The sequence below is a fragment of the Dendrobates tinctorius genome, unplaced genomic scaffold (assembly GCF_039654945.1).
Source record: "Dendrobates tinctorius isolate UK_male_01 unplaced genomic scaffold, ASM3965494v1 ptg000143l, whole genome shotgun sequence".
Classification (NCBI taxonomy): Eukaryota; Metazoa; Chordata; class Amphibia; order Anura; family Dendrobatidae; genus Dendrobates; species Dendrobates tinctorius.
In genome coordinates this window covers 8,229,283-8,254,862 of record NW_027361810.1, presented here as the reverse complement: position 1 = coordinate 8,254,862, position 25,580 = coordinate 8,229,283, and the positions used below count along the sequence as shown (strand labels likewise).

General features: G+C 44.1%; 1 protein-coding gene across 8 annotated transcripts in view; it reads left to right on the top strand.

The window, feature by feature from the left end:
- Positions 1–25,580, top strand: part of TNS1 (tensin 1) — a 461,328-nt gene that overhangs the window by 73,717 nt on the left and 362,031 nt on the right. Inside the window, exon 1 of one of the 8 annotated variants that reach the window (XM_073545364.1) lies at positions 22,910–23,189. The exons of the other annotated variants lie outside the window; for them this stretch is intronic. Coding sequence (XP_073401465.1) covers positions 23,109–23,189 — 81 coding nt within the window. The 5' untranslated portion in view covers positions 22,910–23,108. Of the gene's footprint in view, positions 1–22,909; positions 23,190–25,580 lie in introns of those variants that run through there. 8 annotated transcript variants of the gene reach the window in all.

Here is a 25,580-nt window from a genome sequence, read left to right as displayed (position 1 = left end):
ACTATATAATCTGAGCACCACGTACACCAGCCCCGCCTTAGGAAACAAGCAATTCATTAACTAAACACTAAAAATAAGGATTAAGAAAGCACAAGACAGACAGATTTCATCAACAAAGGTATCATGTTATTCAGTATAACGGCACCGACCTGACACTGTGTGTAGGTTACTCTGCACAATCCTGCTGACGGGTTCCCTTTAATGGTGTACACGACGAATGGTGACTCGCAAGTGAAATAATCTGTAATTGCAATGCCTGTACCCGTGTGTGGGTGGAATATTTGGTTGCCCCTTTGCACGTTGTTGTACTCTATGCAATTTAAACAAGGAAACGTCCCTTGTTTTTTTTTCTTGCAAAGAAAGATTTGAAAGTGGACGGTAGATCTGGAGCCTAAATCTGCTCTGACCAATATGTCTCTGATGTTAGGGGGCATCTGAAACAGGGGAGAAGAGATTCCTGGAGCTCCTCAATGTCAGGATAACTATTGTGGAGAATGGACCAATGTTTCCAAATAACTTTCTGATAAGTGATGTAAAGTGTGGACGGCCATTCTTTTTGCTTTTGGGGTATGTTGGTTGTTCCTTGCTTCTGATGGGACCCTTGTAGGGAAGCCCCTGTCGAGAAACTTGCTTTGCATTTCTTCCAATCTTATGTCTTCTACTTGTCGTTGGGACGCTATTCTTTCTACTCTCCTAAATTGAGATGATGGAATTGATTTTTTTAGTAGCCGGGATGGAAGCTAGAGAAATGTAACAGATTATTGCGTTCTGTTACTATTGTGTATAAACCTATCGTCAAGTTCCCAGTGTCGTCTGCAAATCAAGGTGTCCTGGAAGTTGATTTTGTCGTTAGTGTGTTGTATGGTAAATTGTTACTCCAGACAGATACTGTTGATGTAAATATTGAATTGTTGTAAAGTATTTATGGGTCCATCCCAAATACGGAAGATGTCATTGATATATCTCCGCCAAAGGTGGGAACTTTGGCGGAACAGCGTATTGGAGTTAACACAGTCCTCCTCCCAAGATTGCCATGTCTCCTATGGCGTAGAGAGGTGCCACATTAGAGCCCATCGCTGTGCCCTGTATTTGTAGGTAAAAATTGTCTTGGAACAAAAAGAAGTTTTCCTTGATGACTAATTCCATTAGATCTGAACAGAACCATCTGGTGCTCTCATTAATCTGTTCCGCCCTCATTTTATTTTCTTATATATATTATTTTCGATTTGTTTGGTGAAATGCGTTCTCATTGCTAATCAGATCTCTGTGGAGAGGACATGTTTATGTAAGTGTTGTGCTACATTACAGTCACATTAAGTCAACTGCATAACACAATTTGTCATATTGTCTTTGTTTTAAATGTGCAGAGTATTTCAGGACGCGGCACATCTGTGTTTTATACTTACTGTAACCTAATAATGAACTTGTGGAGCTTAGATTGAGGATTTAATGGCTTGTGGTTTGTGTGAGGCGCACAGATTTCCACGCGCTGCCTCCTGTGATAGCGAGATGCGGCCTTTTTCCAGTAATTACTTATGCCAAATGGAAGTGACAGCACTTATTAATTCCTTGTCTTCTTGAGAGATCTATGGACATATATTCTTCCTCTTTGTGTGGAGGTGGTGAGGCAGCCGTCCAAACCGAGAGGGAGGTGGAACATTGTGCTTGAGATTCCGCATTGACCACATGGGGGAAATTAGGCTTAAAGGGGAAATGCAGCCAGAAATAATCGACTAATAGATCAGATCAGGTTGTGGTGCTCTATAGAAAATGGGATTTCTTTTGGCTTTAAGGTTCACTTAAAGGGCTTGTCCACTACTTCACAAAAACCTTCTTAAGTGCTCAAGCCGCTGATCAGCTGCAGCCTTCACATTTCCTCCAGATAAATTATCTGTCACCCCTTCATTAACCTATAACCTGATGGAATATGGAGACTGATCAGCGGCAGTAACAACATCTCTCTTGAGACATTTTACTTGTATTTCATCTGGGATTCTCCAGCATTTAAGTGTGAGCGGTTGTTGACTATCCCTTTAATTGACATTATTTGGATTCCAATGTATAACTAGGACTGGGTATCTATTCTCCCCTTTTTTTTTAGCAACTGCAGCATTTCTTAAAGGGGTAGTTCAGGACTAAGATATTGATGACCTACCCTCAGAATAAATCATCAGTATGAGTTTGATAGTGATCTGACAGCCACCAACCCCAAAGATCAGCTCTTTGCAACTCCTGCGACTTCCAGAAGTTCCCAGTCTATGGAGGCCGAGCAGCACAGCTCCACACACTGTGTAGTGGCCATCATTGGGTACTGCAGCTCAGCTCCTATTAAAGTGGATGTGACCAGCAGTACCCGAGAATGGCCACTGGACGGAGCTGTGGGATTCCTGCTCCATACACAGTTTAGGACCTAGTAGCTCCTAATTAATGGGGTGTTGGACCCCAACGATCTTTTACTAATAATTATACTAGATGGATAGGTCTTCAGTTTTTTAGTCCTGCAAAATCCCTGTAAGCACATGTGCTGCAGGCGTCGCAGAGTCTGAATGTGCGCCTGTTTGACTGCCATTTCTTTCAATTTCCTCAAGATGAAATATAAGAAAAGATTAATGAAGTGGGACCAGAGCAGGTTGCGGGATTCCAGCATCCACCTGGCGCCAATCATTAGCCCTATGGCCATAACCAGAAATGTCCCCCTCTTTTATGGCCGTCACGTGGGGCTCATTAGCGTATATCACCTGAGATATCGGCCGCTCACCTATAAATCCAGATCTGAGATCAGGGCACGCAGCTCAGACCCAGAGAGGCCAGATTGGGGTTGAAGTTTTCCTGGTTTTAATAAGTGCATGTTTCAATGAAACCGTGTCTGGCCAATCACAATATCTCTGCTTGCTGTAAAACAGAGTTCCCCAACTCCAGTCCTCAAGGCCCACCAACAGGTCATGTTTTCAGGATTTCCCTTGTATTGTACAGGTGATGCAATTATCACCTCTGGGCAATATTAAGGAAATCCTGAAAACATGACCTGTTGGTGGGCCTTGAGGACTGGAGTTGGGGAACCCTGCTGTAAAAGACCTTAGATGTCTCGGAGCTGAGGGTTTGCTCTGCTGTATCCATTCTGGACAATCCTCACTTGGCAAAACAGTTCCTACTCCAGACTGATACAATGTAACTATGGAAGTCTCCAGCTCTGGATACAACTGTAGCAAATACTCAGCTGCTAAACCTGGACCTCCCCTTTAATTGTCCTCCAAACAATCAATCAGGAAAAGTTAGTCTCAAAAACATGAAGCTTATCCCATATGTAGATACAGGGTTGTTCCCATCAATGAACGCCATGGTTAGTGAGAGGAGATGTCATTGCGTTACTTGCTGGATTTGTCTATCAGGATGCTGGAAAAGTTGGGTGCCTCTAGTTTTCCATCTTTCCTAGGATCAGTACTGCAGACTAGTGTGCATTACTGACACTGAGGGGTTAATGCACTGCTGTTTAAAAGTATCCTGATAAAATCACTAGTTGGCCTTGCAATGCAGGATGAGAAGGGTTAATCAGGACTTAATCTGCATTACCTTTCTTCATATTCATTTCGCTGACTATGTAATTAACATAAAGTACACGGCGTCCTGGGGATGCGATCGCTGAGTTATTGTCTGATCCTCCATGTGAACAGGGCATAAATCTGGGGCTGCTGCAGATGTCATTGTCTGCGCTCCTGTAATGTCCCCGCTTTCCCCTCCCTGTGTTGGGCCCTATTCATACGTAGCATTTTACTTAGTTTGCAGTAATGTAAATATTTCTCTATAGTTACAAATTGAGGCAAAAATGTTGTCCAGGACTAGAAAAGCGTTGCTGCTCCTTCTAGAAACAGCGCCACACTTGTGCACAGGTTGGGTGCGGTATTGTGACTCAGTCCCATTCCCTTCAATGGAGCTGATCTGCAATACCACTCACAACCTGGGCACAAGTGTGGCGCTGTATCTGCAAGAAGCAGACCTGTTTTTCTAGCCCTGTATGTCGGTCTTTACTGCAGAGCTGCTTCATTAGGGACACTGTCTGTCTCCCCTTGACCTGGAAGCATCTTGTTATAGGAGACCCCTGGGAGGTCCTGTTAACATTTCTCAGCACAATGGTTCATCAAGTTAAATGAGGGGTCCCCCAGCAGGATCCTGGGGTCTGAATGCAGCCATCCTGCTGCTTTACAGGCCATTTAGTTCTTTCTGAGCCCTCTAATTGCTGCCTAAATTACACTCCTTACCTCGGCTTGTGTGCACCCTCCTGGCACCACTATTCCCAGGCTTCATGAAAAAGTCTCGTTCCACAGACAAGAGGACCAAGGGGTGTCAGCGCAGACCCCCTGCTCCTATATATTGCAGCAGTAAATGGTAAATACCGGGGATTTATGGGGGGTCCTGGTTGCAGTTAATCACTTGTATAATTAAAAAAATTCTTCAGCTTTGTAATATACAATGTTTCATGACCTCTGTATGTTGTCAATTAATCAAGATGTTCTTGTATCAAGACCTAAACCTGGTCTAAACTAATATTTGTCACAGCTGAGGGTCTGCAACAGTATCCTGCCCAGACAATACATTTTTACCTGCACTGATACACTGTAACAAACCATCAGGACAGGAGAGAGGCTTGCTCTAGTGATGTGTGTATCTCACAGAGTATTCTGTAGACTGGACACATTGTAACAAACCCTCAGCTGTTTTAGGTCCTTTCAGGTTTCAGTCATGGATGTGAACAAGAATGTTGCTGGTCACCGACAGCATGTAGAAATCTTGTAGAAACTAAAATACAAAGTATATTATAAAGTTGGAAAACTTTTCATTATACACTGAATAAAAGCTTGATTTACTTGTAACAGTAAAAAATAAACTGAAATAAGTCCCATACACAGAAACATACCAATGCAATGTCCATAAACACCATTGCCACTTTCATTTAGTAATTGATTGGTAACCAAGCACACCCCCTATTTCTGTTGTTCGCTCTATTGTTGCCCCTTCTATGTGTTCCCCTCCTTCAGCTGATTCTTGTTCTGAAGCAGAATTCCAAATTGTCAATTGGCACCAAAATGGACAATTCCTTTAAGAAGCGTCAGGACCCTATGACAATGCAGACTTGGCCGCCGTGGCTTCGCTGCCTCCTGATGTTCTGAGCGCTGGAGCTTTAGTTCAGTTTTATATTGTGTGATCACGTCAGTAGTATCCGGTTACTTGTAAGGAAATACAGAGAACTGTCTAGAAGAAGCGCAGAGGTCGCCATAGTTAACACCCCCCCCAGATTCTCATGAAACTTGCTATGAAGACTGCCCCATAAATCAATTTAAAGGGCCCCTCCACCAATTATGTGTCCATAAATATTAGGGGAATTTTATAAATAAAGCTGAGATGGGGGCGGGGTGGGAGGATTAAAAAAAAAATAAGAGTCCAGTGTTTATACATAACGTTGCAACTTTGTTATTCTTTTAATCTTCATGTTCCAATTAGTACATGAAGCTGAATTCTCCCCAAACCAGGACCCCATCAATACAAACCCCAAACCCCCTCAATACAGATCCCAGACCATACCCCTGATATAAACAGACCCAAGACCAAACTCCCCATTAGTGCACACCCCAGCTCTGTCAATGATGACCCCATACTAGACTAGACCACCATCAATGCAAACTCCAGACCCTCCATCAATACTCTCTCTCTCCATCTCCCTTTCTTCCCCGTGGGTTTATTAACCCTCTCATTCCCATATCTGGTAATTTTGTCACAATGTATCAAGTTTAGACAAACCTTTATAATCTAAAGACATGAGCAGTAAATCTGTCCTTTCCTGATGGTAAGCTCCCATTTAGATTAATACATTGTAACAGAACCGCAGCTGTATGAGTAGAACATGACAGATTTCAGCCTATGAACAATGTTTCCTTTCTTGTTTGTCCCCCGGCCTTTCCAAAAGCATAAGATTGTGCATCTGCGACCCCTGGACGGCCCGGCTGTCTCTGATTATTTGTCCATTTTGACTTTATTAGGATGCTGAATTCGTTTTCATTTCCAGAAATTCAGCGAGAGCCTGAGGTCGGCTGCAGTAAATGACTCAAGTAATGGATGTGGCAGCTGTAAACCTTTATACAGGGGATTGGGGCTATTAGGATCAGTGGAGGCCGTCATTGTGAGTGCCAGCGGTGCCGTTCCGCTACAGGTTCCACATTAACCATTTCATCTCTACAAGAAGTAAGAAATCCTCTCTAATCTCGGAAGTTTGGCTCTTAATAAGTTCTTACAAAGTGACATGGGGTTTTATGGGCCCCTGACCCCCTGATGCCACCAACCAAAGGGACCACCAGATTATACGAATGGCCAATAATTGACGACTACTGTCTTCATATGAAGTTTTTACTTAAAGGGAATCTGTCACCCTTTTTAGTGATATCATGTAAAGATATCACCCTATTGTGCGTCCCATAAGGATTCTTTTAGGATTTTTTATTCCCCCCAACCCCGCACCTTTGATGCAAAAATACCTTTGTTATGTTGGTGAAGAGGTATGCAAATCGCCGCAGTCCAGTCTGATGGGCGTGGCTTAGTCGCCGCCTTCTACCCACCCCTCGGCTTGCTGAGTGTAATTTTCAACTGTGAATATCACAGATAACGTTGTTTGCCACATTTGCACATTCTAAGAGGCCTCTGGCGCCTGCGCAGTATGCTTTGCCCAACTGTGGGCGAAGCATATAAGCGGTACTGCGCATGCGCCAGTCTTTTCCAGCGCGGTCTATGCCCCGGAAGTGTGTCCTGCATGTGAAGACTTCTAGGGCATAGACCACGCTGGAAAATACCGGCGCATGCGCAGTACCGCTTATATGCAGTTGGGTAAAGCATACTGCGCAGGCGCCAGAGACATCTTTGAATGCGCAAGTGCAGCAAACAACGTTATCTGTGATATTCACAGATGAAGATTACGCTCAGCAAGCTGAGGGGGGGGTGGAGCTGACTAAGCCACACCCATCGGACTGGACTGCGGCGATTTGCATACCTCTTCACCAACATAACAAAGGTATTTTTTGCATCAAAGGTGCGGGGTTGGGTGGAATAAAAAATCCTAAAAGAATCCTTATGGGACGCACAATAGGGTGATATCTTTACATGATATCACTAAAAAGGGTGACAGATTCCCTTTAATGGTGCAGATGCCTGAAGATGACAAAAGTGCCATAAATATCCCAGGAAGAAGTGGAATTATAAGGATATCCTGGTTACACTATCTTTCTATCTATCTATCTTTCTATCTATCTATCTATCTATCTATCTATCTAGCTATTATTTATGTACCTATCTACAGTGCTTTGCAAAAGTATTCGGCCCCCTGGAACTTTTCATCCTTTTCCCACATATCATGCTTCAAACATAAAGATACCAAATGTAAATTTTTGGTGAAGAATCAACAACAAGTGGGACACAATTGTGAAGCTGAACGAAATTTATTGGTTATTTTAAATTTTTGTGGAAATGCAAAAACTGAAAAGTGGGGCGTGCAATATTATTCGTCCCCTGTAACTTAATACCTTGTTGCGCCACCTTTTGCTGCGATTACAGCTGCAGTCGCTTGGAGTATGTCTATCAGTTTTGTACATCGAGAGACTGAAATTCTCGCTCATTCTTCCTTGGCAAACAGCTCGAGCTCAGTGAGCTTGGATGGAGATCGTTTGTGAACAGCAGTTTTCAGCTCTTTCCACAGATTCTCGATTGGATTCAGGTCTGGACTTTGACTTGGCCATTCTAACTCCTGGATACGTTTATTTGTGAACCATTCCATTGTAGATTTTGCTTTATATTTGGGATCATTGTCTTGTTGGAAGACAAATCTCCGTCCCAGTCTCAGGTCTTTTGCAGACTCCAACAGGTTTTCTTGAAGAATGGTCCTGTATTTGGCTCCATCCATCTTCCCATCAATTTTAACCATCTTCCCTGTCCCTGCTGAAGAAAAACAGGCCCAAACCATGATGCTGCCACCACCATGTTTGACAGTGGGGATGGTGTGTTCAGGGTGATGAGCTGTGTTGCCTTTACGCCAAACATATCGTTTGGCATTGTTGCCAAAAAGTTCGATTTTGGTTTCATCTGACCAGAGCACCTTCTTCCACATGTTTGGTGTCTCCCAGGTGGCTTGTTGCAAACTTTAAACTACACTTTTTATGAATATCTTTGAGAAATGGCTTTCTTCTTGCCACTCTTCCATAAAGGCCAGATTTGTGCAGTGTACGACTGATTGTTGTCCTATGGACAGACTGTCCCACCTCAGCTGTAGATCTCTGCAGTTCATCCAGAGTGATCATGGGCCTCTTGGCTGCATCTCTGATCAGTCTTCTCCTTGTTTGAGATGAAAGTTTAGAGGGACGGCCGGGTCTTGGTAGATTTGCAGTGGTATGATTCTCCCTCCATTTCAATAACATCGCTTGCACAGTGCTCCTTGGGATGTTTAAAGTTTTGGAAATCAATTTGTATCCAAATCCAGCTTTAAACTTCTCCACAACAGTATCACGGACCTGCCTGTTGTGTTCCTTGGTCTTCATGATGCTTTCTGTGCTTCACACAGAACCCTGAAACTATCACAGAGCAGGTGCATTTATACACAGACTTGATTACACACAGGTGGTTTATATTCATCATCATTAGTCATTTAGGACAACATTGGATCATTCAGAGATCCACAATGAACTTCTGGAGTGAGATTTCTGCACTGAAAGTAAAGGGGCTGAATAATATTGCACGCCCCACTTTTCCGTTTTTTAATTTTTCTACAAAAATTTTGAAATAACCAATACATTTCGTTCATCTTCACAATTGTGTCGCACTTGTTGTCGATTCTTCATCAAAAATTTACATTTGGTGTCTTTCTGCTTGAAGCATGATATGTGGGAAAAGGTTGAAAAGTTCCAGGGAGCCGAATACTTTCACAAGGCACTGTATCTCTATCCATTATCTATCTGTCTATTTACCCACAATGTGATGCTATCGTTTTTTGTATTAGTACAATAGAATTAGTACATTTGTAAGGCCTCTTTCACACATCAGGTTTTCGCCGTCAGGTGCGATCCGGCGCTTTTGACAGAAACCGGATCCGGCGAAATGCAATGCCGGATCCGGTTTCCCCCCCATTGACTTGCATTTGCGCCGGATCGCGCCGGATGGCCATGCGTTTCATCCGGTTTTCGCCGGATCCGGCAATGTGTCGCGATCCGGCGTCTGGAAAAAACGTCTACTGTAACGTTTTTTGTCTCCGGCGAAAAAGCCGGACACGCCAGATCCGGCGCGTCCGGCTTTTTCACACAATGAAAGCCTATGAGCGCCGCAATGCGCCGGATCCGGTTTTTTGGTCTGAGCATGCTCAGCAGCTCTGCCCACAGGAGATATATAAAAGCAAGACAATGGGACCCTCAGCCACACCCAACATGCCACCCAAGCCAAGAACCAGGAGCAGGAGAAGGCAGCAGACATCTGCAGCAGCAGCACCATCAGCACCACCCCAAATGGAGCAGCAAATGGAACATGTTGAGGAGGGGAGTCCAGCAGCAGATGAGAGACGGTAATTATCAAATCCCCCATTCCTCCAAACTAGGGCCATGGAATATCAAGATATTCATTGGCCCTTTGTTTCTCTTTATTCAACAGCCACCAAAGAGATGCAGCAGCAGCAGCAGAAATGGCATCACTGGCAGCAGCAACAGCAGCAGCAATACCCACAGCCATGGAGTCTGGCCATCAACACAACAGCACATCTTCTTCTGGGAGCCCTCCCTCGCATCGTCAGCGTTTGACGGTAAGTTTTTATTTCCAAAATCCATCATCTCTGTAATATATGTCTATTCATTGACTTTTATTTCAAAACAGGAATCACAAGATGAAGAGGAGCTCCCAGAAGAAGAAGGAAGGGGTGGACAGACACCTGGAGTGGGCTCACAATTCGTAAGTTTTTTGCATCAAACGCAGAAACACAACATCACACTACACACAAGACATAGAAAACAATGTTCTGCAGACCACACACAGCAAACAAATGCCTACATCCAAAGACATAACATTTTTTGTTTTCTTCTCTAGTCTTCCCAATCTGGTGCTCGGCCAAGAGGTCCTCGCAGTGCCTCCCAGGGTCGTCGGCGACAGCAACGCGGCGGTCACCAGCGTGTAAGTATAAATATTTTTGCTTTGTTTTTTTGCACTTTTTATTTCATTTCTTTTGTGGAGGCTAATTATGTTATTTTTGTCTTTTTCTTTAACAGCCTTCACAGCGTGCTCCCGACTCTGACGGTGAGGATGGAGGGATTGATGTGGACCGCCTCATCGATCTCGTCAGAGAAAGGGAGCCGCTCTGGAATATGGCTGACCGCCGCCACGCTGACCTGATCATTACCCGACGACTCTGGGAGGAAATCTGTTCTCTCCTTGTGGGCCGCTGGGAGGACCTCGAAGCTCGGGCCCAGATTAAAGAGCGTAAGTATATACAGTACCGGTTGCTTGATGTAAACCAGTGTTTCCCGAACTCCAGTCCTCGTGTCCCCACGGATCATGTGTTCAGGATTTCTATTTACTATGGAAATCCTGAAAACATGACCCCTGGGGACCATGAGGACTGGAGTTTGTGAAACACTGATGTTGTATACTAACCACTTTGTCCTTTCTCGTTTCAGGGAACAGAATTGTGAATCGGTGGCGGTCTGTGAGGGATCGTTTCAAGAAGGAGTTCAATAAAGAGATGCGGGCCCCGAGTGGATCTGGAGGACGCAGGAGCAAGTACAAGTACGCAGAAGCCCTGTCGTTCCTCCGGGAAACAATGCTCACCAGAAGGTAAATATTACTCACCACATGTGAAAAAAATGTTAGATGTAACTTTTTTTTTTCAGCCAGGGCCATACCATGTCAGTATTTTAATTGTTTTTTTTTCTCTTTATTCCACAGCACGGTGAGCAGCACTCGGGAGCCTGCACGATTGGACCCTTCTGAGGCGATCCCTGAGGAGACCGGCACCGAGGGACACTTCAACCGCCCCGGTACATCTGCACCTTCCCAGCCTTCCCACACATTCGACCCATCTGTCCCATCCACCAGCACAGGAGCATCGTGGCCGCCTACATTACATGAAGCTGCTGGTGAGGAGATCGCTTTCCCTTTACCCCACCCTTCTGCCCCTGCCACCTCTAGTACACCTGCGGGTACTGGGCGGCAGCGGCAGAGGGGTCAGGAAAAGACTTATGCGCCAGAGTTCTTGCATCTGAATGCATCTTTCCAGAACTGTCTAAAAGTCTTGTCAGAGCAAATCTCTGCAGGCTTTCAGCAGATCAACTCCAGCATTCTGGAGGTGAAGACACTTCTGCAAACCATGCATTCAGAAGCAAGATCTTCGCCAAACCACACCTTTTTCAGGTCTGTTGTGGAGCGCATGGCAACACTATCTCCTACCCAGCAGATGCATGTAATGCATTCGTGCCACGGTGCTCTACAGCAGGTTACCTCCCAACCTCCACCTCCCACCACTGTAGTTCCTCCACCTGCACCCCCTCCAGCCACTTTCCATCCTCCCCCTCCTATTACATCTGCACCCCCTCCAGCCACTTTCCATCCTCCCCCTCCTATTACATCTGCACCCCCTCCAGCCACTTTCCATCCTCCCCCTCCTATTACATCTGCACCCCCTCCAGCCACTTTCCATCCTCCCCCTCCTATTACATACCAGCAACCTCACCAGTACCAGCAACCTCCCCAGTACCAGACATCTCCCCACTTCCAGCAACCTGCCCCGTACCAAACTCTTTCCCCGTACCAAACTCCTTCCCCGTACCAAACTCTTTCCCCGTACCAAACTCCTTCCCCGTACCAAACTCCTTCCCCATACAACTTTCCATCAACATCATCTGCTCCTACAGTCCCTGCCCAACCCTCCACTCCACCGCCCACCACCTCTTCTGCCTCCCACATGTCCACCCATTCTGTAGCTTTTTCCACACCTTCACCTCTAACTGTTCCTTCCCCACCACGATCCCAGTCCTCTCTCCACACACCCAGTGTCGAAGTGTCCCGCAGCCCCTCCAGCAGTATTTCCACCCCACAATACACAGAATTGTAATGTGTGTTTTTTGTAATAAAAATGCCCATTGGGTTTAAAACCTTTATTAAAAAAGTTTTTTGCACTTTAAAAACATTTTACAAAAAAAAAAAAAATTTAAAAGTTAAATTATCGTTTCACAATGGTTGTCTGTCATTTCTTTCTGCGGCGAACTATGTTTTAAAAAAAGGTTAAATACAGGGTATTTCAAAGGTAAAAAGGTATTCAAAACCAGGTATATAACTGTGGGTAAATTTTAGCTTTTTGCCACAGTTGTGTTCCTGGTTGTGTTTGAAGCAAAGTATTTCACCTAAAAAGTTGTGTTTATTGTTGGTGATTTCCTACCAATGTACACAACTTTTGTTAAAAGGTGAAATACTTTGCATAAAACACAACCAGGTACACACCTGTGGCCTAAAGGTAAAAATAGTAAGACCATGACAAGATAGCCAACTTTGGTTGGCAAAGGTATATACTGTTGGTCCAGAAGGTACACAAGTTTAGGGCACAAATCTTTCACACTCTGTCATCCCAGTGTACTCTGCCTTGAGGTGACATAAAGTATAGTGGAAAATTGTCCCTGAAACCGTCACAGAACTTCTAGTGGTAATATTTCCAATGACAACATCCATCTTCGCCAGTAACTTGCTCTTCTCTCCAACCTGCACTTACTTCTCTACAACCTGTCAAAGAAGGGCTGTAGGAACATGCTATATCTAGTTTTCCAGTAGCCAATCCCGTTCGGAAGGCCACAAGGGTCAATTTTAAAAACCGGATCCGGCGTAATCCGTCGAAAAACGGATAGAAAAACGGATAGAAAAACGGATGAACCGGATGAGACGGATCCGGTTTTGTCTGTCAAAAAAAAGACGGATCCGGCAGAAAACCGGATCCGGCACTTCAGGTTTTACAAAACATTTGCCGGATCCGGCATTCCGGCACGACGCCGGATCGCGCCTGACGCCGAAAACCTGATGTGTGAAAGTAGCCTAAGATCAACTTTGCTACCCCTGAGATACATTGCTTCAAATCCTCACCATTTATAAGATCTCCACTTGCAGTAAAAGAATGAAAACATTTCTATATACTCCCAGAGTTTAGCTACCTGTACAGAGCTACTACTTGTTATACTGCAGCTGTGGATGTCTCTTGTAGTTGTATCCACCCTAGAAAGCCTTTTGTTTGGTACCTAGTGCACAAGATTCATATATCATCAGCTCCAATGTGACTTCAGCAAAGCATTTGACAAAGTCTCTCATACAATCCTTATTGAAAAAATGACTAAGTATGGAATGGACAAGGCAACTGTTAGGTGGATTCATAACTGGCTTAGTGATCGGACCCAAAGAGTGGTCGTAAATGGCTGCATATCCAGTTGGAAGAATGTCTCAAGTGGGGTACCACAGGGCTCTGTCCTGGGCCCTGTATTGTTCAACATCTTTATCAACGATTTAGATGAAGGAATTGAGGGTAAACTGATTAAATTTGCTGATGACACAAAGCTAGGAGGGATAGCTAATACTAGAGAAGAGAGAGGATTCAAAAAGATTTAAATAAACTGGAGAAGTGGGCAGCAACTAACAGAATGGTTTTTAACAGGGAGAAATGCAAAGTACTACATCTGGGCAATAAAAATGAAAAAAGCATATATAGAATGGGAGGAATAGGGCTAAGTGACAGCACATGTGAAAAAGACTTGGGTATACTAATAGATCACAGACTGAATATGAGTCAACAGTGTGATGCAGCAGCAAAAAAGGCAAATGCAATTCTAGGATGTATTAACAGAAGCATACAGTCTAGATCACGTGAAGTAATTATTTCCCTCTACTCCTCTTTGGTCAGACCTCATCTGGAATATTGTGTCCAATTTTGGGCACCACATTTTAAAAAAGACATCAACAAACTGGAGCAAGTTCAGAAAAGAGCGACCAGAATGGTGACCGGTCTGCAAACCCTGTCTTATGAGGAAAGGTTGCAGGATTTGGGAATGTTTAGTTTGCAAAAGAGAAGACTGAGAGGAGACTTAATAGCTGTCTACAAATATCTAAAGGGCTGTCACATTGTAGAAGGATCAACTTTATTCTCATTTGCACAAGGAAAGACTAGAAGCAATGGGATGAAGCTGAATGGGAGGAGACACAGATTAGATATTACAAAAAACTTTTTGACAGTTAGAGTGATCAATGAGTGGAACAGGCTGCCACGAGAAGTGGTGAGTTCTCCTTCAATGGAAGTCTTCAAACAGAGGCTGGACAGACATCTAACTGGGATGATTTAGCGAATCCTGCTTTGAGCAGGGGGTTGGACCAGATGGCCCAGGAGGTCCCTTCCAACTCTACGATTCTATGATTCTATGATTCTATGACTCCAGTGCTGGGGCTCTAGCATGATCTATCTGCATTGATACATTGTAACAAAACGCAGCTTTAAGATCAACCTGTGATGGGTTCTGACAGATGGTAGTGGGCCTGTAAAGTCTCATGGGAGACCCCGATGACAGCCCTCTCCCGCCATCCTGGGGGTACATGTGGAGATGTGGTAATAAGTTGGATCTTCTCATCCTCCTCTGTTCTCCGCTCTTGTATAAAGGAAGCTTTGTCTTCTCTGCATAAATGATTATGAGACTCCGATCTGCAAAGTGTTTTTTGTTTTGTACTCGGAGCGCCTTAAGGCATCGGGAAGGAGAGCGAGAGTGGGCGATAGACAAGAGGGGCACAGAGAAGGGTCACGTGAGATCAGGAATGTCAGCTGGTTTCTATCTGGGTCACCTTTACCCCTTTGTAAAATGAATTCATTTGTTGTTGCCTCTTTGGTTATGGAGATGGTTACTTAATTAATCGGCCAGGAAAAGACCTGAGAGACGGAAATGTTCGTCAGATCAATGATTATGTATTTGGGAAGTGGTTAAGGATATTGGGCCTGCTTGACACCACGCTTTTGTGTTATACTTGACGCATCCTTTTACACAGTAAAAAAAAGGATTTAAACAAAGCAAAAAAGTTTGTATTTACATAAAATATAATGGGAAAAATGTATCAAATGGTTTACAGATTGAAATGTTTCGGCACATCAGCCTGTTGGCTGGTGTTTTGGAGCGTTCTCATCTGCTTTAAAAGTTGTATGAATTTTTCATACATTCGCGTCCAGTTTTTTCATACTTTTTGTCATGTTTCTTTTTTTCCCCCCAAAAAAAGTCATGTGATCTTCTGACCTTCCAAAATGGATGTTTTTTTTTTTTTTTTCAAAACAGGATGTAAACTAGATACAATGTTAGAAAAACAAATACAAAAAAAGGATAAACTTGCTTTAAAATGATGATAATAATGAGTCTAAAACGTGTGAAACCAGCCATGTTTGTTGTTGTTGTTTTTTTAAAGAGTTATGGTTCTGTATTTTTATGGATTTATTTCTTTCCAGTTGTCATCTCTTTGTATCGGACCCATTTGAAAAAAAAAAACAATGCAAAACTGGACTTGTTAGAAATGGATGACAACCGGAGTGAAAATTGATGCAAAATCAAAGCCCAACAGACGGACACTTTGGTTTCCATGTCGCATCCGTTTTTGTTCTCCGTTTTTACTAGCATTGTCTCTGCACATTTCTAGTGTTCTGAGCTACAAAAAATGAATCCATTAATGGACGGCATAAGAGATTACCATTGTTATGATCCATTTCCCATAAACGTCAATGTTAAAAAAAAAAAAAAAAGACCAAACTATCAAGTTCCTATTTATTTTGTCCAGAAATGGAAGACATGTTCAGAATGGATCCTGTACCGGAACATTTTATTTCCAATTTTTGCAGCCCCAAACTAATCCACAAACAAAAATACCCATTGGATATGTGAACCGAGCCAATCACACTCAGTATCCGCAGAATGTAATGCATTATTATGTTACTATGTAACTAGCGCCTGCATAGAGCACAGCGATGTACACAGGATGGAATGACATTGTTTCCAGTCTAGAGATAATGAATTAATCTCTCAAAGACCGAAGCCAAATGTATAAGAAGACAATTATCCTAAGTACATTTTTGGAGTGTGAATTGGGATCCGAGCGGATGTTATTGAGGTTGGATGTGAGCCCGTGTCCTCAGAACTGCAAGGAAACAGCCGAAACTACGGAATAAAACATTGCAACATTCACAAATTCGTTTCGGTGGCCACAAAATTAATTGTGCGCCTCTTTGTCGAAAGCATGAATTTTATGTCAAGCAAATCGACGTACTTGTGTCCTTCTGATCCATGCTAAGCCCAGTAGATGAGGTCAATGTGCATTTATTTGGGCTGTTTGCAGGGCAGGTCAGAAAATTAAATGGTGACTCGGGCCGCTCCGAATGGGGAAGATCTCCCATTTTTATCTGCAACAGTTTTTATACATTTGTTGTGATTGGATCATTAAACTTTTCAACTCATTTTAAGTCGCAAGACATTAGCTGATCATAAAGTGCAATCAGCTGCAATCAGGAGTAAGTGCTCCATTTTACTGTAGCGCCACCACAGGAGAAGTGAAGTATTACACAGTGACCATTTGTATTAAAAGGGCTACCTGTGTAATGAGGGATCGGTCCTCCGGAAAGAGAAAGAGGTGCCCTTATTAAAGGCTCCTCACTCTGGTCTAGAGTTCAGGATCCTTCTCTATTACAGGGGCTGTCCATTAATGGACAATTTCTTCTTAATATCTCCAGTCTGCTGCACAAAATAACAATAAGTACATAATTGCCTCCTATATCGGTGCCGCTCCACCCATCCACCCACTGTGTTTGCCAGTGTTTGTTACTCGACCACTGCTGCCAATCAGCAGATGCTGATTGTCTGCAGCCTTCTCTACTCTGTCAGAGTGGATAGAGCTAACCTAATTAGGTAGAGGAAAAGACATTGTCTAAACCTCTTTAAATTGATAATATACACTGCCCAAAAAAATAGAGGGAACACTTAAACAACAGAATATAACTCCAAGTGAATCAAACTTCTGTGAAATCAAACTGTCCACTTAGGAAGCAACACTGATTGACAATCAATTTCACATGCTGTTATGCAAATGGAATTGACAACAGATGGAAATTATTGGCAATTATCAAGACACCCTCAATAAAGGAGTGTTTCTGCAGGTGGGGACCACAGACCACATCTCAGTACCAATGCTTTCTGGCTGATGATTTGGTCACTTTTGAATGTTGGTTGTGCTTTCACACTCGTGGCAGCATGAGATGGACTCTACAACCCACACAAGTGGCTCAGGTAGTGCAGCTCATCCAGGATGGCACATCAATGCAAGCTGTGGCAAGAAGGTTTGCTGTGTCTGTCAGCGTAGTGTCCAGAGGCTGGAGGCGCTACCACGAGACAGGCCGGTACACCAGGAGACGTGGAGGGGGCCTTTGTGTCTTGATAATTGCCAATAATTTCCATCTGTTGTCTATTCCATTTGCACAACAGAAATTGATTGTCAATCAGTGTTGCTTCCTAAGTGGACAGTTTGATTTCACAGAAGTTTGATTTACTTGGAGTTATATTCTGTTTGTGTTCCCTTTATTTTTTTGAGCATTGTATGACTAGATGTGTGAACAACACTATGTACACGAGACAGATCTACCCACCCTCAAAAGACAGTTTGTAAACATGGAGTAGCAGGGGGTGTAAAGTAATTAGAGGGTTATTCAAAACCCTTTACAAGTCTACAAAATGAAATAATTCTGAGTATTTAATATACCGTACATGAGCGATCATGATTAACCTTCACTTCTGGCCAAACTGAAACATTGTTGCACGTAAGGAGCAGGAGTACGACTCAAGGGTTCTATCTGACTTTTTAATTCGCAGTGCCATGCTCCGCCCCTGAGGATCTTTACAAGCAATCACTCAACATATCATTTTTTTTCTCCCCTTCATGCGTTGGGCCAATTCACACCACTTTTTTTCTCAATTCTGCCGTTTCATGGTTATCTGTTAGTTTCTGCAAGGAGGGCGATATTAACCTCCGATCCTCTCTCCAGGGACCCCATAGCTGTATGGTCTGCTGTTATGAATGGGTCACCAAGGAGGAAAACAAGACCAAGCCAAGTCACAGAAAACCAGAGAGGTTGGTAACTACACGGATTGCAGACCCCTGATCCTAACCACACAACTAACAGCAGCCGTGGAGCGTACCTACAATGATTCTAGATGCCTTGTCACAGCCGGAGGACTAAATAAGCCTAAAACAAGAAAAAGGACAATCTAAAACTGCCCCAGAGCAGATCCCAAAGGAATAGACAGCCCCCACACATGTATTGACGGTGAGACAAGATGAAAACACGAACACAGGTAGGAAAATAGGCTGAGCAAACGATGGGGCCCACACTAACTAGAAAGGAAAGGAAAGATACTGTCTGCAATCACGCCAAAAAGCCCTGCAAAAATGTCCAACACTTCTGATAGCAAAAAATACCCTGAAGTCACTAGACTTCTCCCACTATATCAGCACTCTGGCATATTCTGAGAACAGAGCAAAAAGAGGCCAATCTAATAAGGGACAAAAAGCAAACTGGCACATACAGTGACATAAGAGTGGAAATTCAGCACAGCCCCAGCCGGAGCTGGCTGACCACACAAAAAACTGAATAGATCAAACCAAATCAAAGGTGAACATTAGCAAAGACAACTTAACTTGAGAAGGAAGGAACTGAGCTGGAAACTAAGACCTCAGGAGGCAGGAAAAAATCGCCAGCATGGGAATAGGGAGTCGGCTGTCTTAAATCCAGTCTGAGACTCCAGATGTCCACTCCTCTTCCTCATTATCGGGTGTCAGGTCTCTGTTAATTAGATCAGCTTCACTACCTCCTGTGTTATGATTGAGTCACCGTAGGAGGCAAAAACAGAAATGCTAGCTAAGTCCAGAAAACCAGAGAAGTTGGCAACTATCAGATTGCAGACCCCTGAACCTATCAACACAACTAGCAGTAGCCGTGGGGGGTTCCTATGATGACCTAGACCCCTCGATCACAGCTGGAGAGATACATAGGCCTAAAGAAGGAAAGGGGAAATCTAACTGCCCCAGAGCAGACCCCAAAGCAATAGGCAGCCCCCCACATATAATGACGGTGAAGCAAGATGAAAACACTTACACAGACAGAAAGACAGGCTGAGCAAAGACGGGGCCCAAAAACTACCTAGATAGGAACGGATAGGAAGGCTGCTGTCTGCAATCTGCCAAAACCCTATCCGTGACAAAAGCCAACAAGCTGATATAAAAATGGCCCTGAAGCAACTAAGCTTCAAAAACTAAATCAGCACTCAGGTACTTTCAGAAGACCGAGCTAACGGAACACTGCACACTCCAGCAGGGAATGGCAGAAACCAAAAAGCAAGAAAAACAAAAACAAATCTTAAATGAAAAAAGTCAAAACAGAAAACTTAGCTTTAGGAGAGCAGGAATCAGACTGGTGTCCAAGAGTCCACAGAGAAATCACCCGCAGGGCAGAAAGGGCGTAGGCTGCCTTAAATCCAGTCAGTGACTCCACTCAGCCAATCGTCTTCATTAGTCCCAGGTGCCTGATAATCAGGCTCACTACCTTCCTTCACTAGAATAGGGAGTTCACCAGGCCTCAGTGACGGAGGGGAGAATGAACTCACAACACTCCTGCCACCACCAGAGGGAGCCCGGAAAGAGAACTCACAACTCCTCTGTCAGCACAACCAGCTCCCTCACCAGAAACCAGAGGCAGACCAGAAAATGAGTTCACAACAGTCTGCCTATGGCATACATGGTGGGCTTCAATGCAGAATCACAGGGACCCCCACTACTTCTTACAGTATTGGTTTCTTTTATTGGGGCGGAGGGTCTCTACTGTAGAGTAACGCCCCTACCTAGGGTAGATGAATAGCAACTATTGAGCCCAAATCTCCTTTATCGTCATCATTTGTGTGAGCTGCTTGTAGGAGAAATTCTCTACAACTTTCTGACTTTACAAACCAGAAATAAAATCATTAAATAAATGTGACTTTGGTCTTCCCTCTCATAAATTATAAATATTTCTTCTTCTACAAATTAATTACAGGTTCTCCGTCCTTGGGGGTCTCGCGGCTGCCAGGCTTCTCTTGGACAATCTTCCTGTCCTGTTAGTCGTGAACCATAAACACATGGACAGATCGCAGCTGTGTAAGCATTCAGGGGCTCTCAGCGCTCCACCAATCCATCTTCCAGGAGCCATTATTTAGACGGATTTATAGGTATCTAATTTGGATAAAAACCACACTTGGCACTTTGATCGATTGTTCTTCAGCTTGTTCCTAAGGGCCCCTGGCACAATCTGAACGATTTTTTAGCCAGACTGGTATAAATCATTGGGGACAATGGGGGGGTTGAATGCTTAATAATGGGGAAAATTCTCACAAATGAAGAAAACATTGCAAGAAAACTAATCATAATTCCAATATAATGCGTCCAACAAATATATAAATTAATTCAAAATAAATAAAAATACTAGTATAATTTTATAAACACATAAAACAGAGCAATGAATAATGTTACAGGAAATGTAAGAAAAAGGACATTATGATTACATTATTTTGGCCTTCACAGAATATAATCTATCAGTACATTCAGTTGGCATCTATTGAATGCAAGAAAACCTCTAAAAACTAACATGAAGTGGATAGGTGAATACAGCAATGGCAGCTACATCCATATCGCTTGCTTATCTGGAAACCTTGTGATTATTGGGACTTTCTGTCATTTTGTGAAGTTTCCATGAGTCAGGTGGCGGCTTTTTACATTAAGGTAATCAATTGGCTTTAGAAATTCTGCAAAACAGATAAAGCGCAAAGAAATCAATGAACTTTCCAAAAGAAGTTTTTGCTGAACCAGAGTTGTACATGTCAACAGACCTAAAGACACTGGTCAATGAATTAGAACTGATTAATTTCTTAATATATCTTTATAATGCTCAGGAGTTTGGAAGTTGTGATTCAAAGCTTCAAATTCTCTGCAAAGACAAAAAGTGACATGATAAAATTGTCATCAGTCACCACTAGGGGGAGCTCCCTGTATACAGAGATACATGATAAGATCCTGACTGCAGCCACCTCTAGGGGGAGCTCCCTGTATACAGAGATACATGATAAGATCCTGTCTGCAGCCACCACAAGGGGGAGCTCCCTGTATACAGAGATACATGATAAGATCCTGACTGCAGCCACCTCTAGGGGGAGCTCCCTGTATAGAGAGATACATGATAAGATCCTGTCTGCAGCCATCACTAGAGGGAGCTCCCTGTATACAGAGATACATGATAAGATCCTGTCTGCAGCCATCACTAGAGGGAGCTCCCTGTATACAGAGATACATGATAAGATCCTGTCTGCAGCCATCACTAGAGGGAGCTCCCTGTATACAGAGATACATGATAAGATCCTTTCTGCAGCCACCACTGGGGGGAGCTTCCTGTATACAGATATACATAAGATCCTGTCTGCAGCCACCACTAGGGGGAGCTCCCTGTATACAGAGATACATGATAAGATCCTGTCTGCAGCCACCACTGGGGGGAGCTTACTCAGAGATACATGATAAGATCCTGACTGCAGCCACCTCTAGGGGTAGCTCCCTGTATACAGAGATACATGATAAGATCCTGACTGCAGCCACCACTAGGGGGAGCTCCCTGTATACAGAGATACATGATAAGATCCTGACTGCAGCCACCACTAGGGGGAGCTCCCTGTATACAGAGATGCACGATAAGATCCTGACTGCAGCCACCACTAGGAGGAGCTCCCTGTATACAGAGATACATGATAAGATCCTGACTGCAGCCACCACTAGGGGGAGCTCCCTGTATACAGAGATACATGATAAGATCCTGTCTGCAGCCACCACTAGGGGGAGCTCCCTGATGTAAAGCCATCTGCTTGCTTCCTTTGAATGGAAGCATTAATCATAGGTGAGTGCAGAGCTTTGATACATTTCTGTCCAGTCCAGATAACCTTGAGTCGCATTTGCTTATGCACAGAGGCTAAAAACTTGTTCTCATCAAGAATGTTTCAATTCACTGAAAGATCTTATAAATGGTGGAGATTAAACCTACAGGGAAGAATTTGTTTGGTTTTTTTTCTTCCATAAAAAACCCTCTTGTGCTCTAAAATTTGTAACTGTTTAAAGTGTTTTGCTACTTGTGAATAGTAGGTGGGCTGAGCTGGAGGATTGGGCACAGGTGCGCCATTGCTTCATAGCCGACATAGTGACATTTTTTGTGCACTGATGCCCCCAATGAGGGAATCAAGCTTTACTAAATGTTGTGCATGTTATTCCTGTTTACTTGGGTCTTAGATGAGTGGAGGAAACAGCAGTCACTAAATCTGCCTCAAAGTCTAAGTAAGTTGCAGTTTTCCATTCCGGAGGACCCCTTTAATATTCTATGTGATCTCTGCGTTGCATGCTCCGGGGGTCCCTCTCCCAGTTCCAAGGTATCAGTCCAGGGAATGTGAGCCCCGGGATTTGCAGGCTCCTGGAGCCAAATAAAGACCCTTCTTTTCCTAGGAGGGAGAGGAGGTGTGTAAGTGGGGGTGGGGTGACAGGGGGGCTGAGGTGTAGGGTGTAGAGGAAATACCAGAGAATTACATTTTTTTTTTTTTTTTTACTCTCGCCCCTAAAAAGTTGCTTGTGGCATGCAGCCTGCAGATGAGGAGAGGGGGTAGAGGGACGGATTTTGTGTGCGCACCGCCCTCTCCTCAGGAGGTGTGAGGGCTGATGTATGTGAGGATGAGGAAAAAACTTGGAGAGACAGAAAGGAGGAGGCAGGGACTTCATAGTGTGATGTGGAGGTAGAGAGGAAGGAGGGAGACACGGATCCAGGAAAACCGGGAATCCTCTCCCTATGCTGGCGCAGGGTACCGTACTTCTGCAGGGTGGCGGCGTTGAATGAGTTAACCGCTATACGTTACCTGACCACTATGGAATTGGGCGCCCGGGTCGGATGGATTAGTGTCAGTTCTATTTTGGCGTAAGGATTCTCCATCGATTTCGCCAGCATGCCCACTGCATCCCTGTGTGTCCCCCGTGCACGGTCGGACCCCAGAATGACCTGGCTCTGTTTGTCCTGTTTGCTCTGGGTACGTGGTTTCCATTTTTTTCTACTCCGGTGTTGTTTGAGAAGAGATTTGATACAGATGTAGCAGAATGGAGTTTTGTCATTTCACTCTATCCATGAGTTTTCAGTTTTTTGCATAGGACTGCAAGTAAATCTCCTACATCGTTCAACTTTCAGAAAAGGAGCTCTGTAATTAGACTCTCGGGTTTCAATCACAGCGACTCCCCCCCCCCCCCCCAGTGTCGGTGCATTACCGAGTAAGTTCTGGGACCCCAGTAAGGTCATTGCAGCACTACTTAGAGACCCCCAAGTTTTCATCTCCAATATTCTGGGACCCTCAGCTGTCAGTTTTCTATTATACTGCAATACCAAACATGCTCAGAGACCCCTAAATCCAAATGTTGAACCCCAAGTTAAGTTGGCTCTCATGTTAATCTTTCTTGGCTTTATATTTGAGACAATCAACTTTCATCTATTGTTGTGCCACTCCCAACGATGGACCAATGTGGCTTTATTATTAGGACCCTAACTCATATGTGTAAAACTTCCAAATATTCCAGTCCAGTTGGGGTCCCAGACCAAATCTTTTGCACCTCTCATCAGATCTAGTCACATCATCCGTATTGGAGATTGTAGTGTAATGGTACATGCACTTCTGCATTTCAGTCTGAGTTTGTGTTCAATGCTGGGGGCCCCTGTAAGGGTAAAGACCCTTGTTCTGCAACCTGTGGCTCTCTAGTTGTTGCAAAACTGCAATTCCCAGCATGCCCTGACAACTTCAGGCTGCTCGGAGTTACAGTGTGACACCCAGATGGACTGCCAAGGTCAGAGGCTACTAGCAGTCTTTATTGTATTATATGTTGCCCGCATCTTCCACCATTTTACTTTTGTGTCAAAACTCAACCAAAAATGTTAAATGTGATTCAGATAAGTTTGTTCTGCAAAACAATGGGTAGAGAGTATCCCGGGTCAATGGTTAGAGAGGTATCCCGGGTCAATGGTTAGAGAGTATCCCGGGTCAATGGTTAGAGAGTATCCCAGGTCAATGGTTAGAGAGTATCTCGGGTCAATGGTTAGAGAGTATCCCGGGTCAATGGTTAGAGAGTATCCCGGGTCAATGGTTAGAGAGTATCTCGGGTCAATGGTTAGAGAGTATCCCGGGTCAATGGGTAGAGAGTATCCCGAGTCAATGGTTAGAGAGTATCCCAGGTCAATGGTTAGAGAGTATCCCGGGTCAATGGTTAGAGAGTATCCCGGGTCAATGGTTAGAGAGTATCCCGGGTCAATGGTTAGAGAGTATCCCGGGTCAATGGTTAGAGAGTATCCCGGGTCAATGGTTAGAGAGTATCCCAGGTCAATGGGTAGAGAGTATTGTGGACCATGTTGTAGAGAGTTTCGTGGGTTATGAGGGAGCACTTATCATGGGCCATGGGGTAGATGGGAGAGAGAGTATCATGGGCCATGGGGGGAGAGTGAGTATCGTGGGCCATTAAGGGGAGAGAGTGTTGTGGGCCATGGGGGAGAGAGTGTTGTGGGCCATGGGGGGAGAGTGAGTAGCGTGGGCCATTAAGGGGAGAGAGTGTTGTGGGCCATGGGGGAGAGAGTGTTGTGGGCCATGGGGGGGAGAGTGTTGTGGGCCATGGGGGAGAGAGTGTTGTGGGCCATGGGGGAGAGAGTATTGGATACAAAGTATCAGGGGACACGTGATAGAAAGTAACTGGTTCGTTGCCAGACTAGAGAGAGATCTGCATTACATTAGATACAATCTGTTTCAGAGGTTCCTAATACTCATTTTTGGTTGTCGCCGCCTTGTTTTAGTCATTGTTCCTGAATTGCATCTACTTTTTTTTTTGCAGCGTTGGATTTTTTTTGCATTTGTAGAAAGTTTATTTTTCCTCGTTGTGTATTTACTCCCACATTATTAATACTTTCAGGACAGAATTCTTGGTGGTTCTTGCAGGTTTATATATTCTCACTATAGAGAACTATGATATATTTTCAGAAATACCTGGGACCCCATCGTATCTCAAGAATTGGGGTCCCGGGTCCTCCATCCCACCAGGAGTGATGGCCGTGTGGCTACTGCTTTCTCCATTTGGGACCTTTATCCTCTGCCCCCCCTATAGTTATCCCCCTGGTATGGGAGTGATAGGACACATTTGGGTAGAGGTAGAGCGCCCCCTATAGCAATGCATTGGATCAGACAGTAGATGCGGCTCCTAATGAGCTGTGCCTATAGGGAACAGTGTAAGGAATGCGACTTCTGGTGGGCCCCACATGGCACACATTGCCATCCAGATGCGCACAGGTGCCACTAAGGAACTGTACACATTGTGAGAATAATAAGGCAGTAAAGATAATGAAGGAGGGCTGTAAAGATGCATGTCCGTGTGTAAGGTGCAGGCTGCATCGG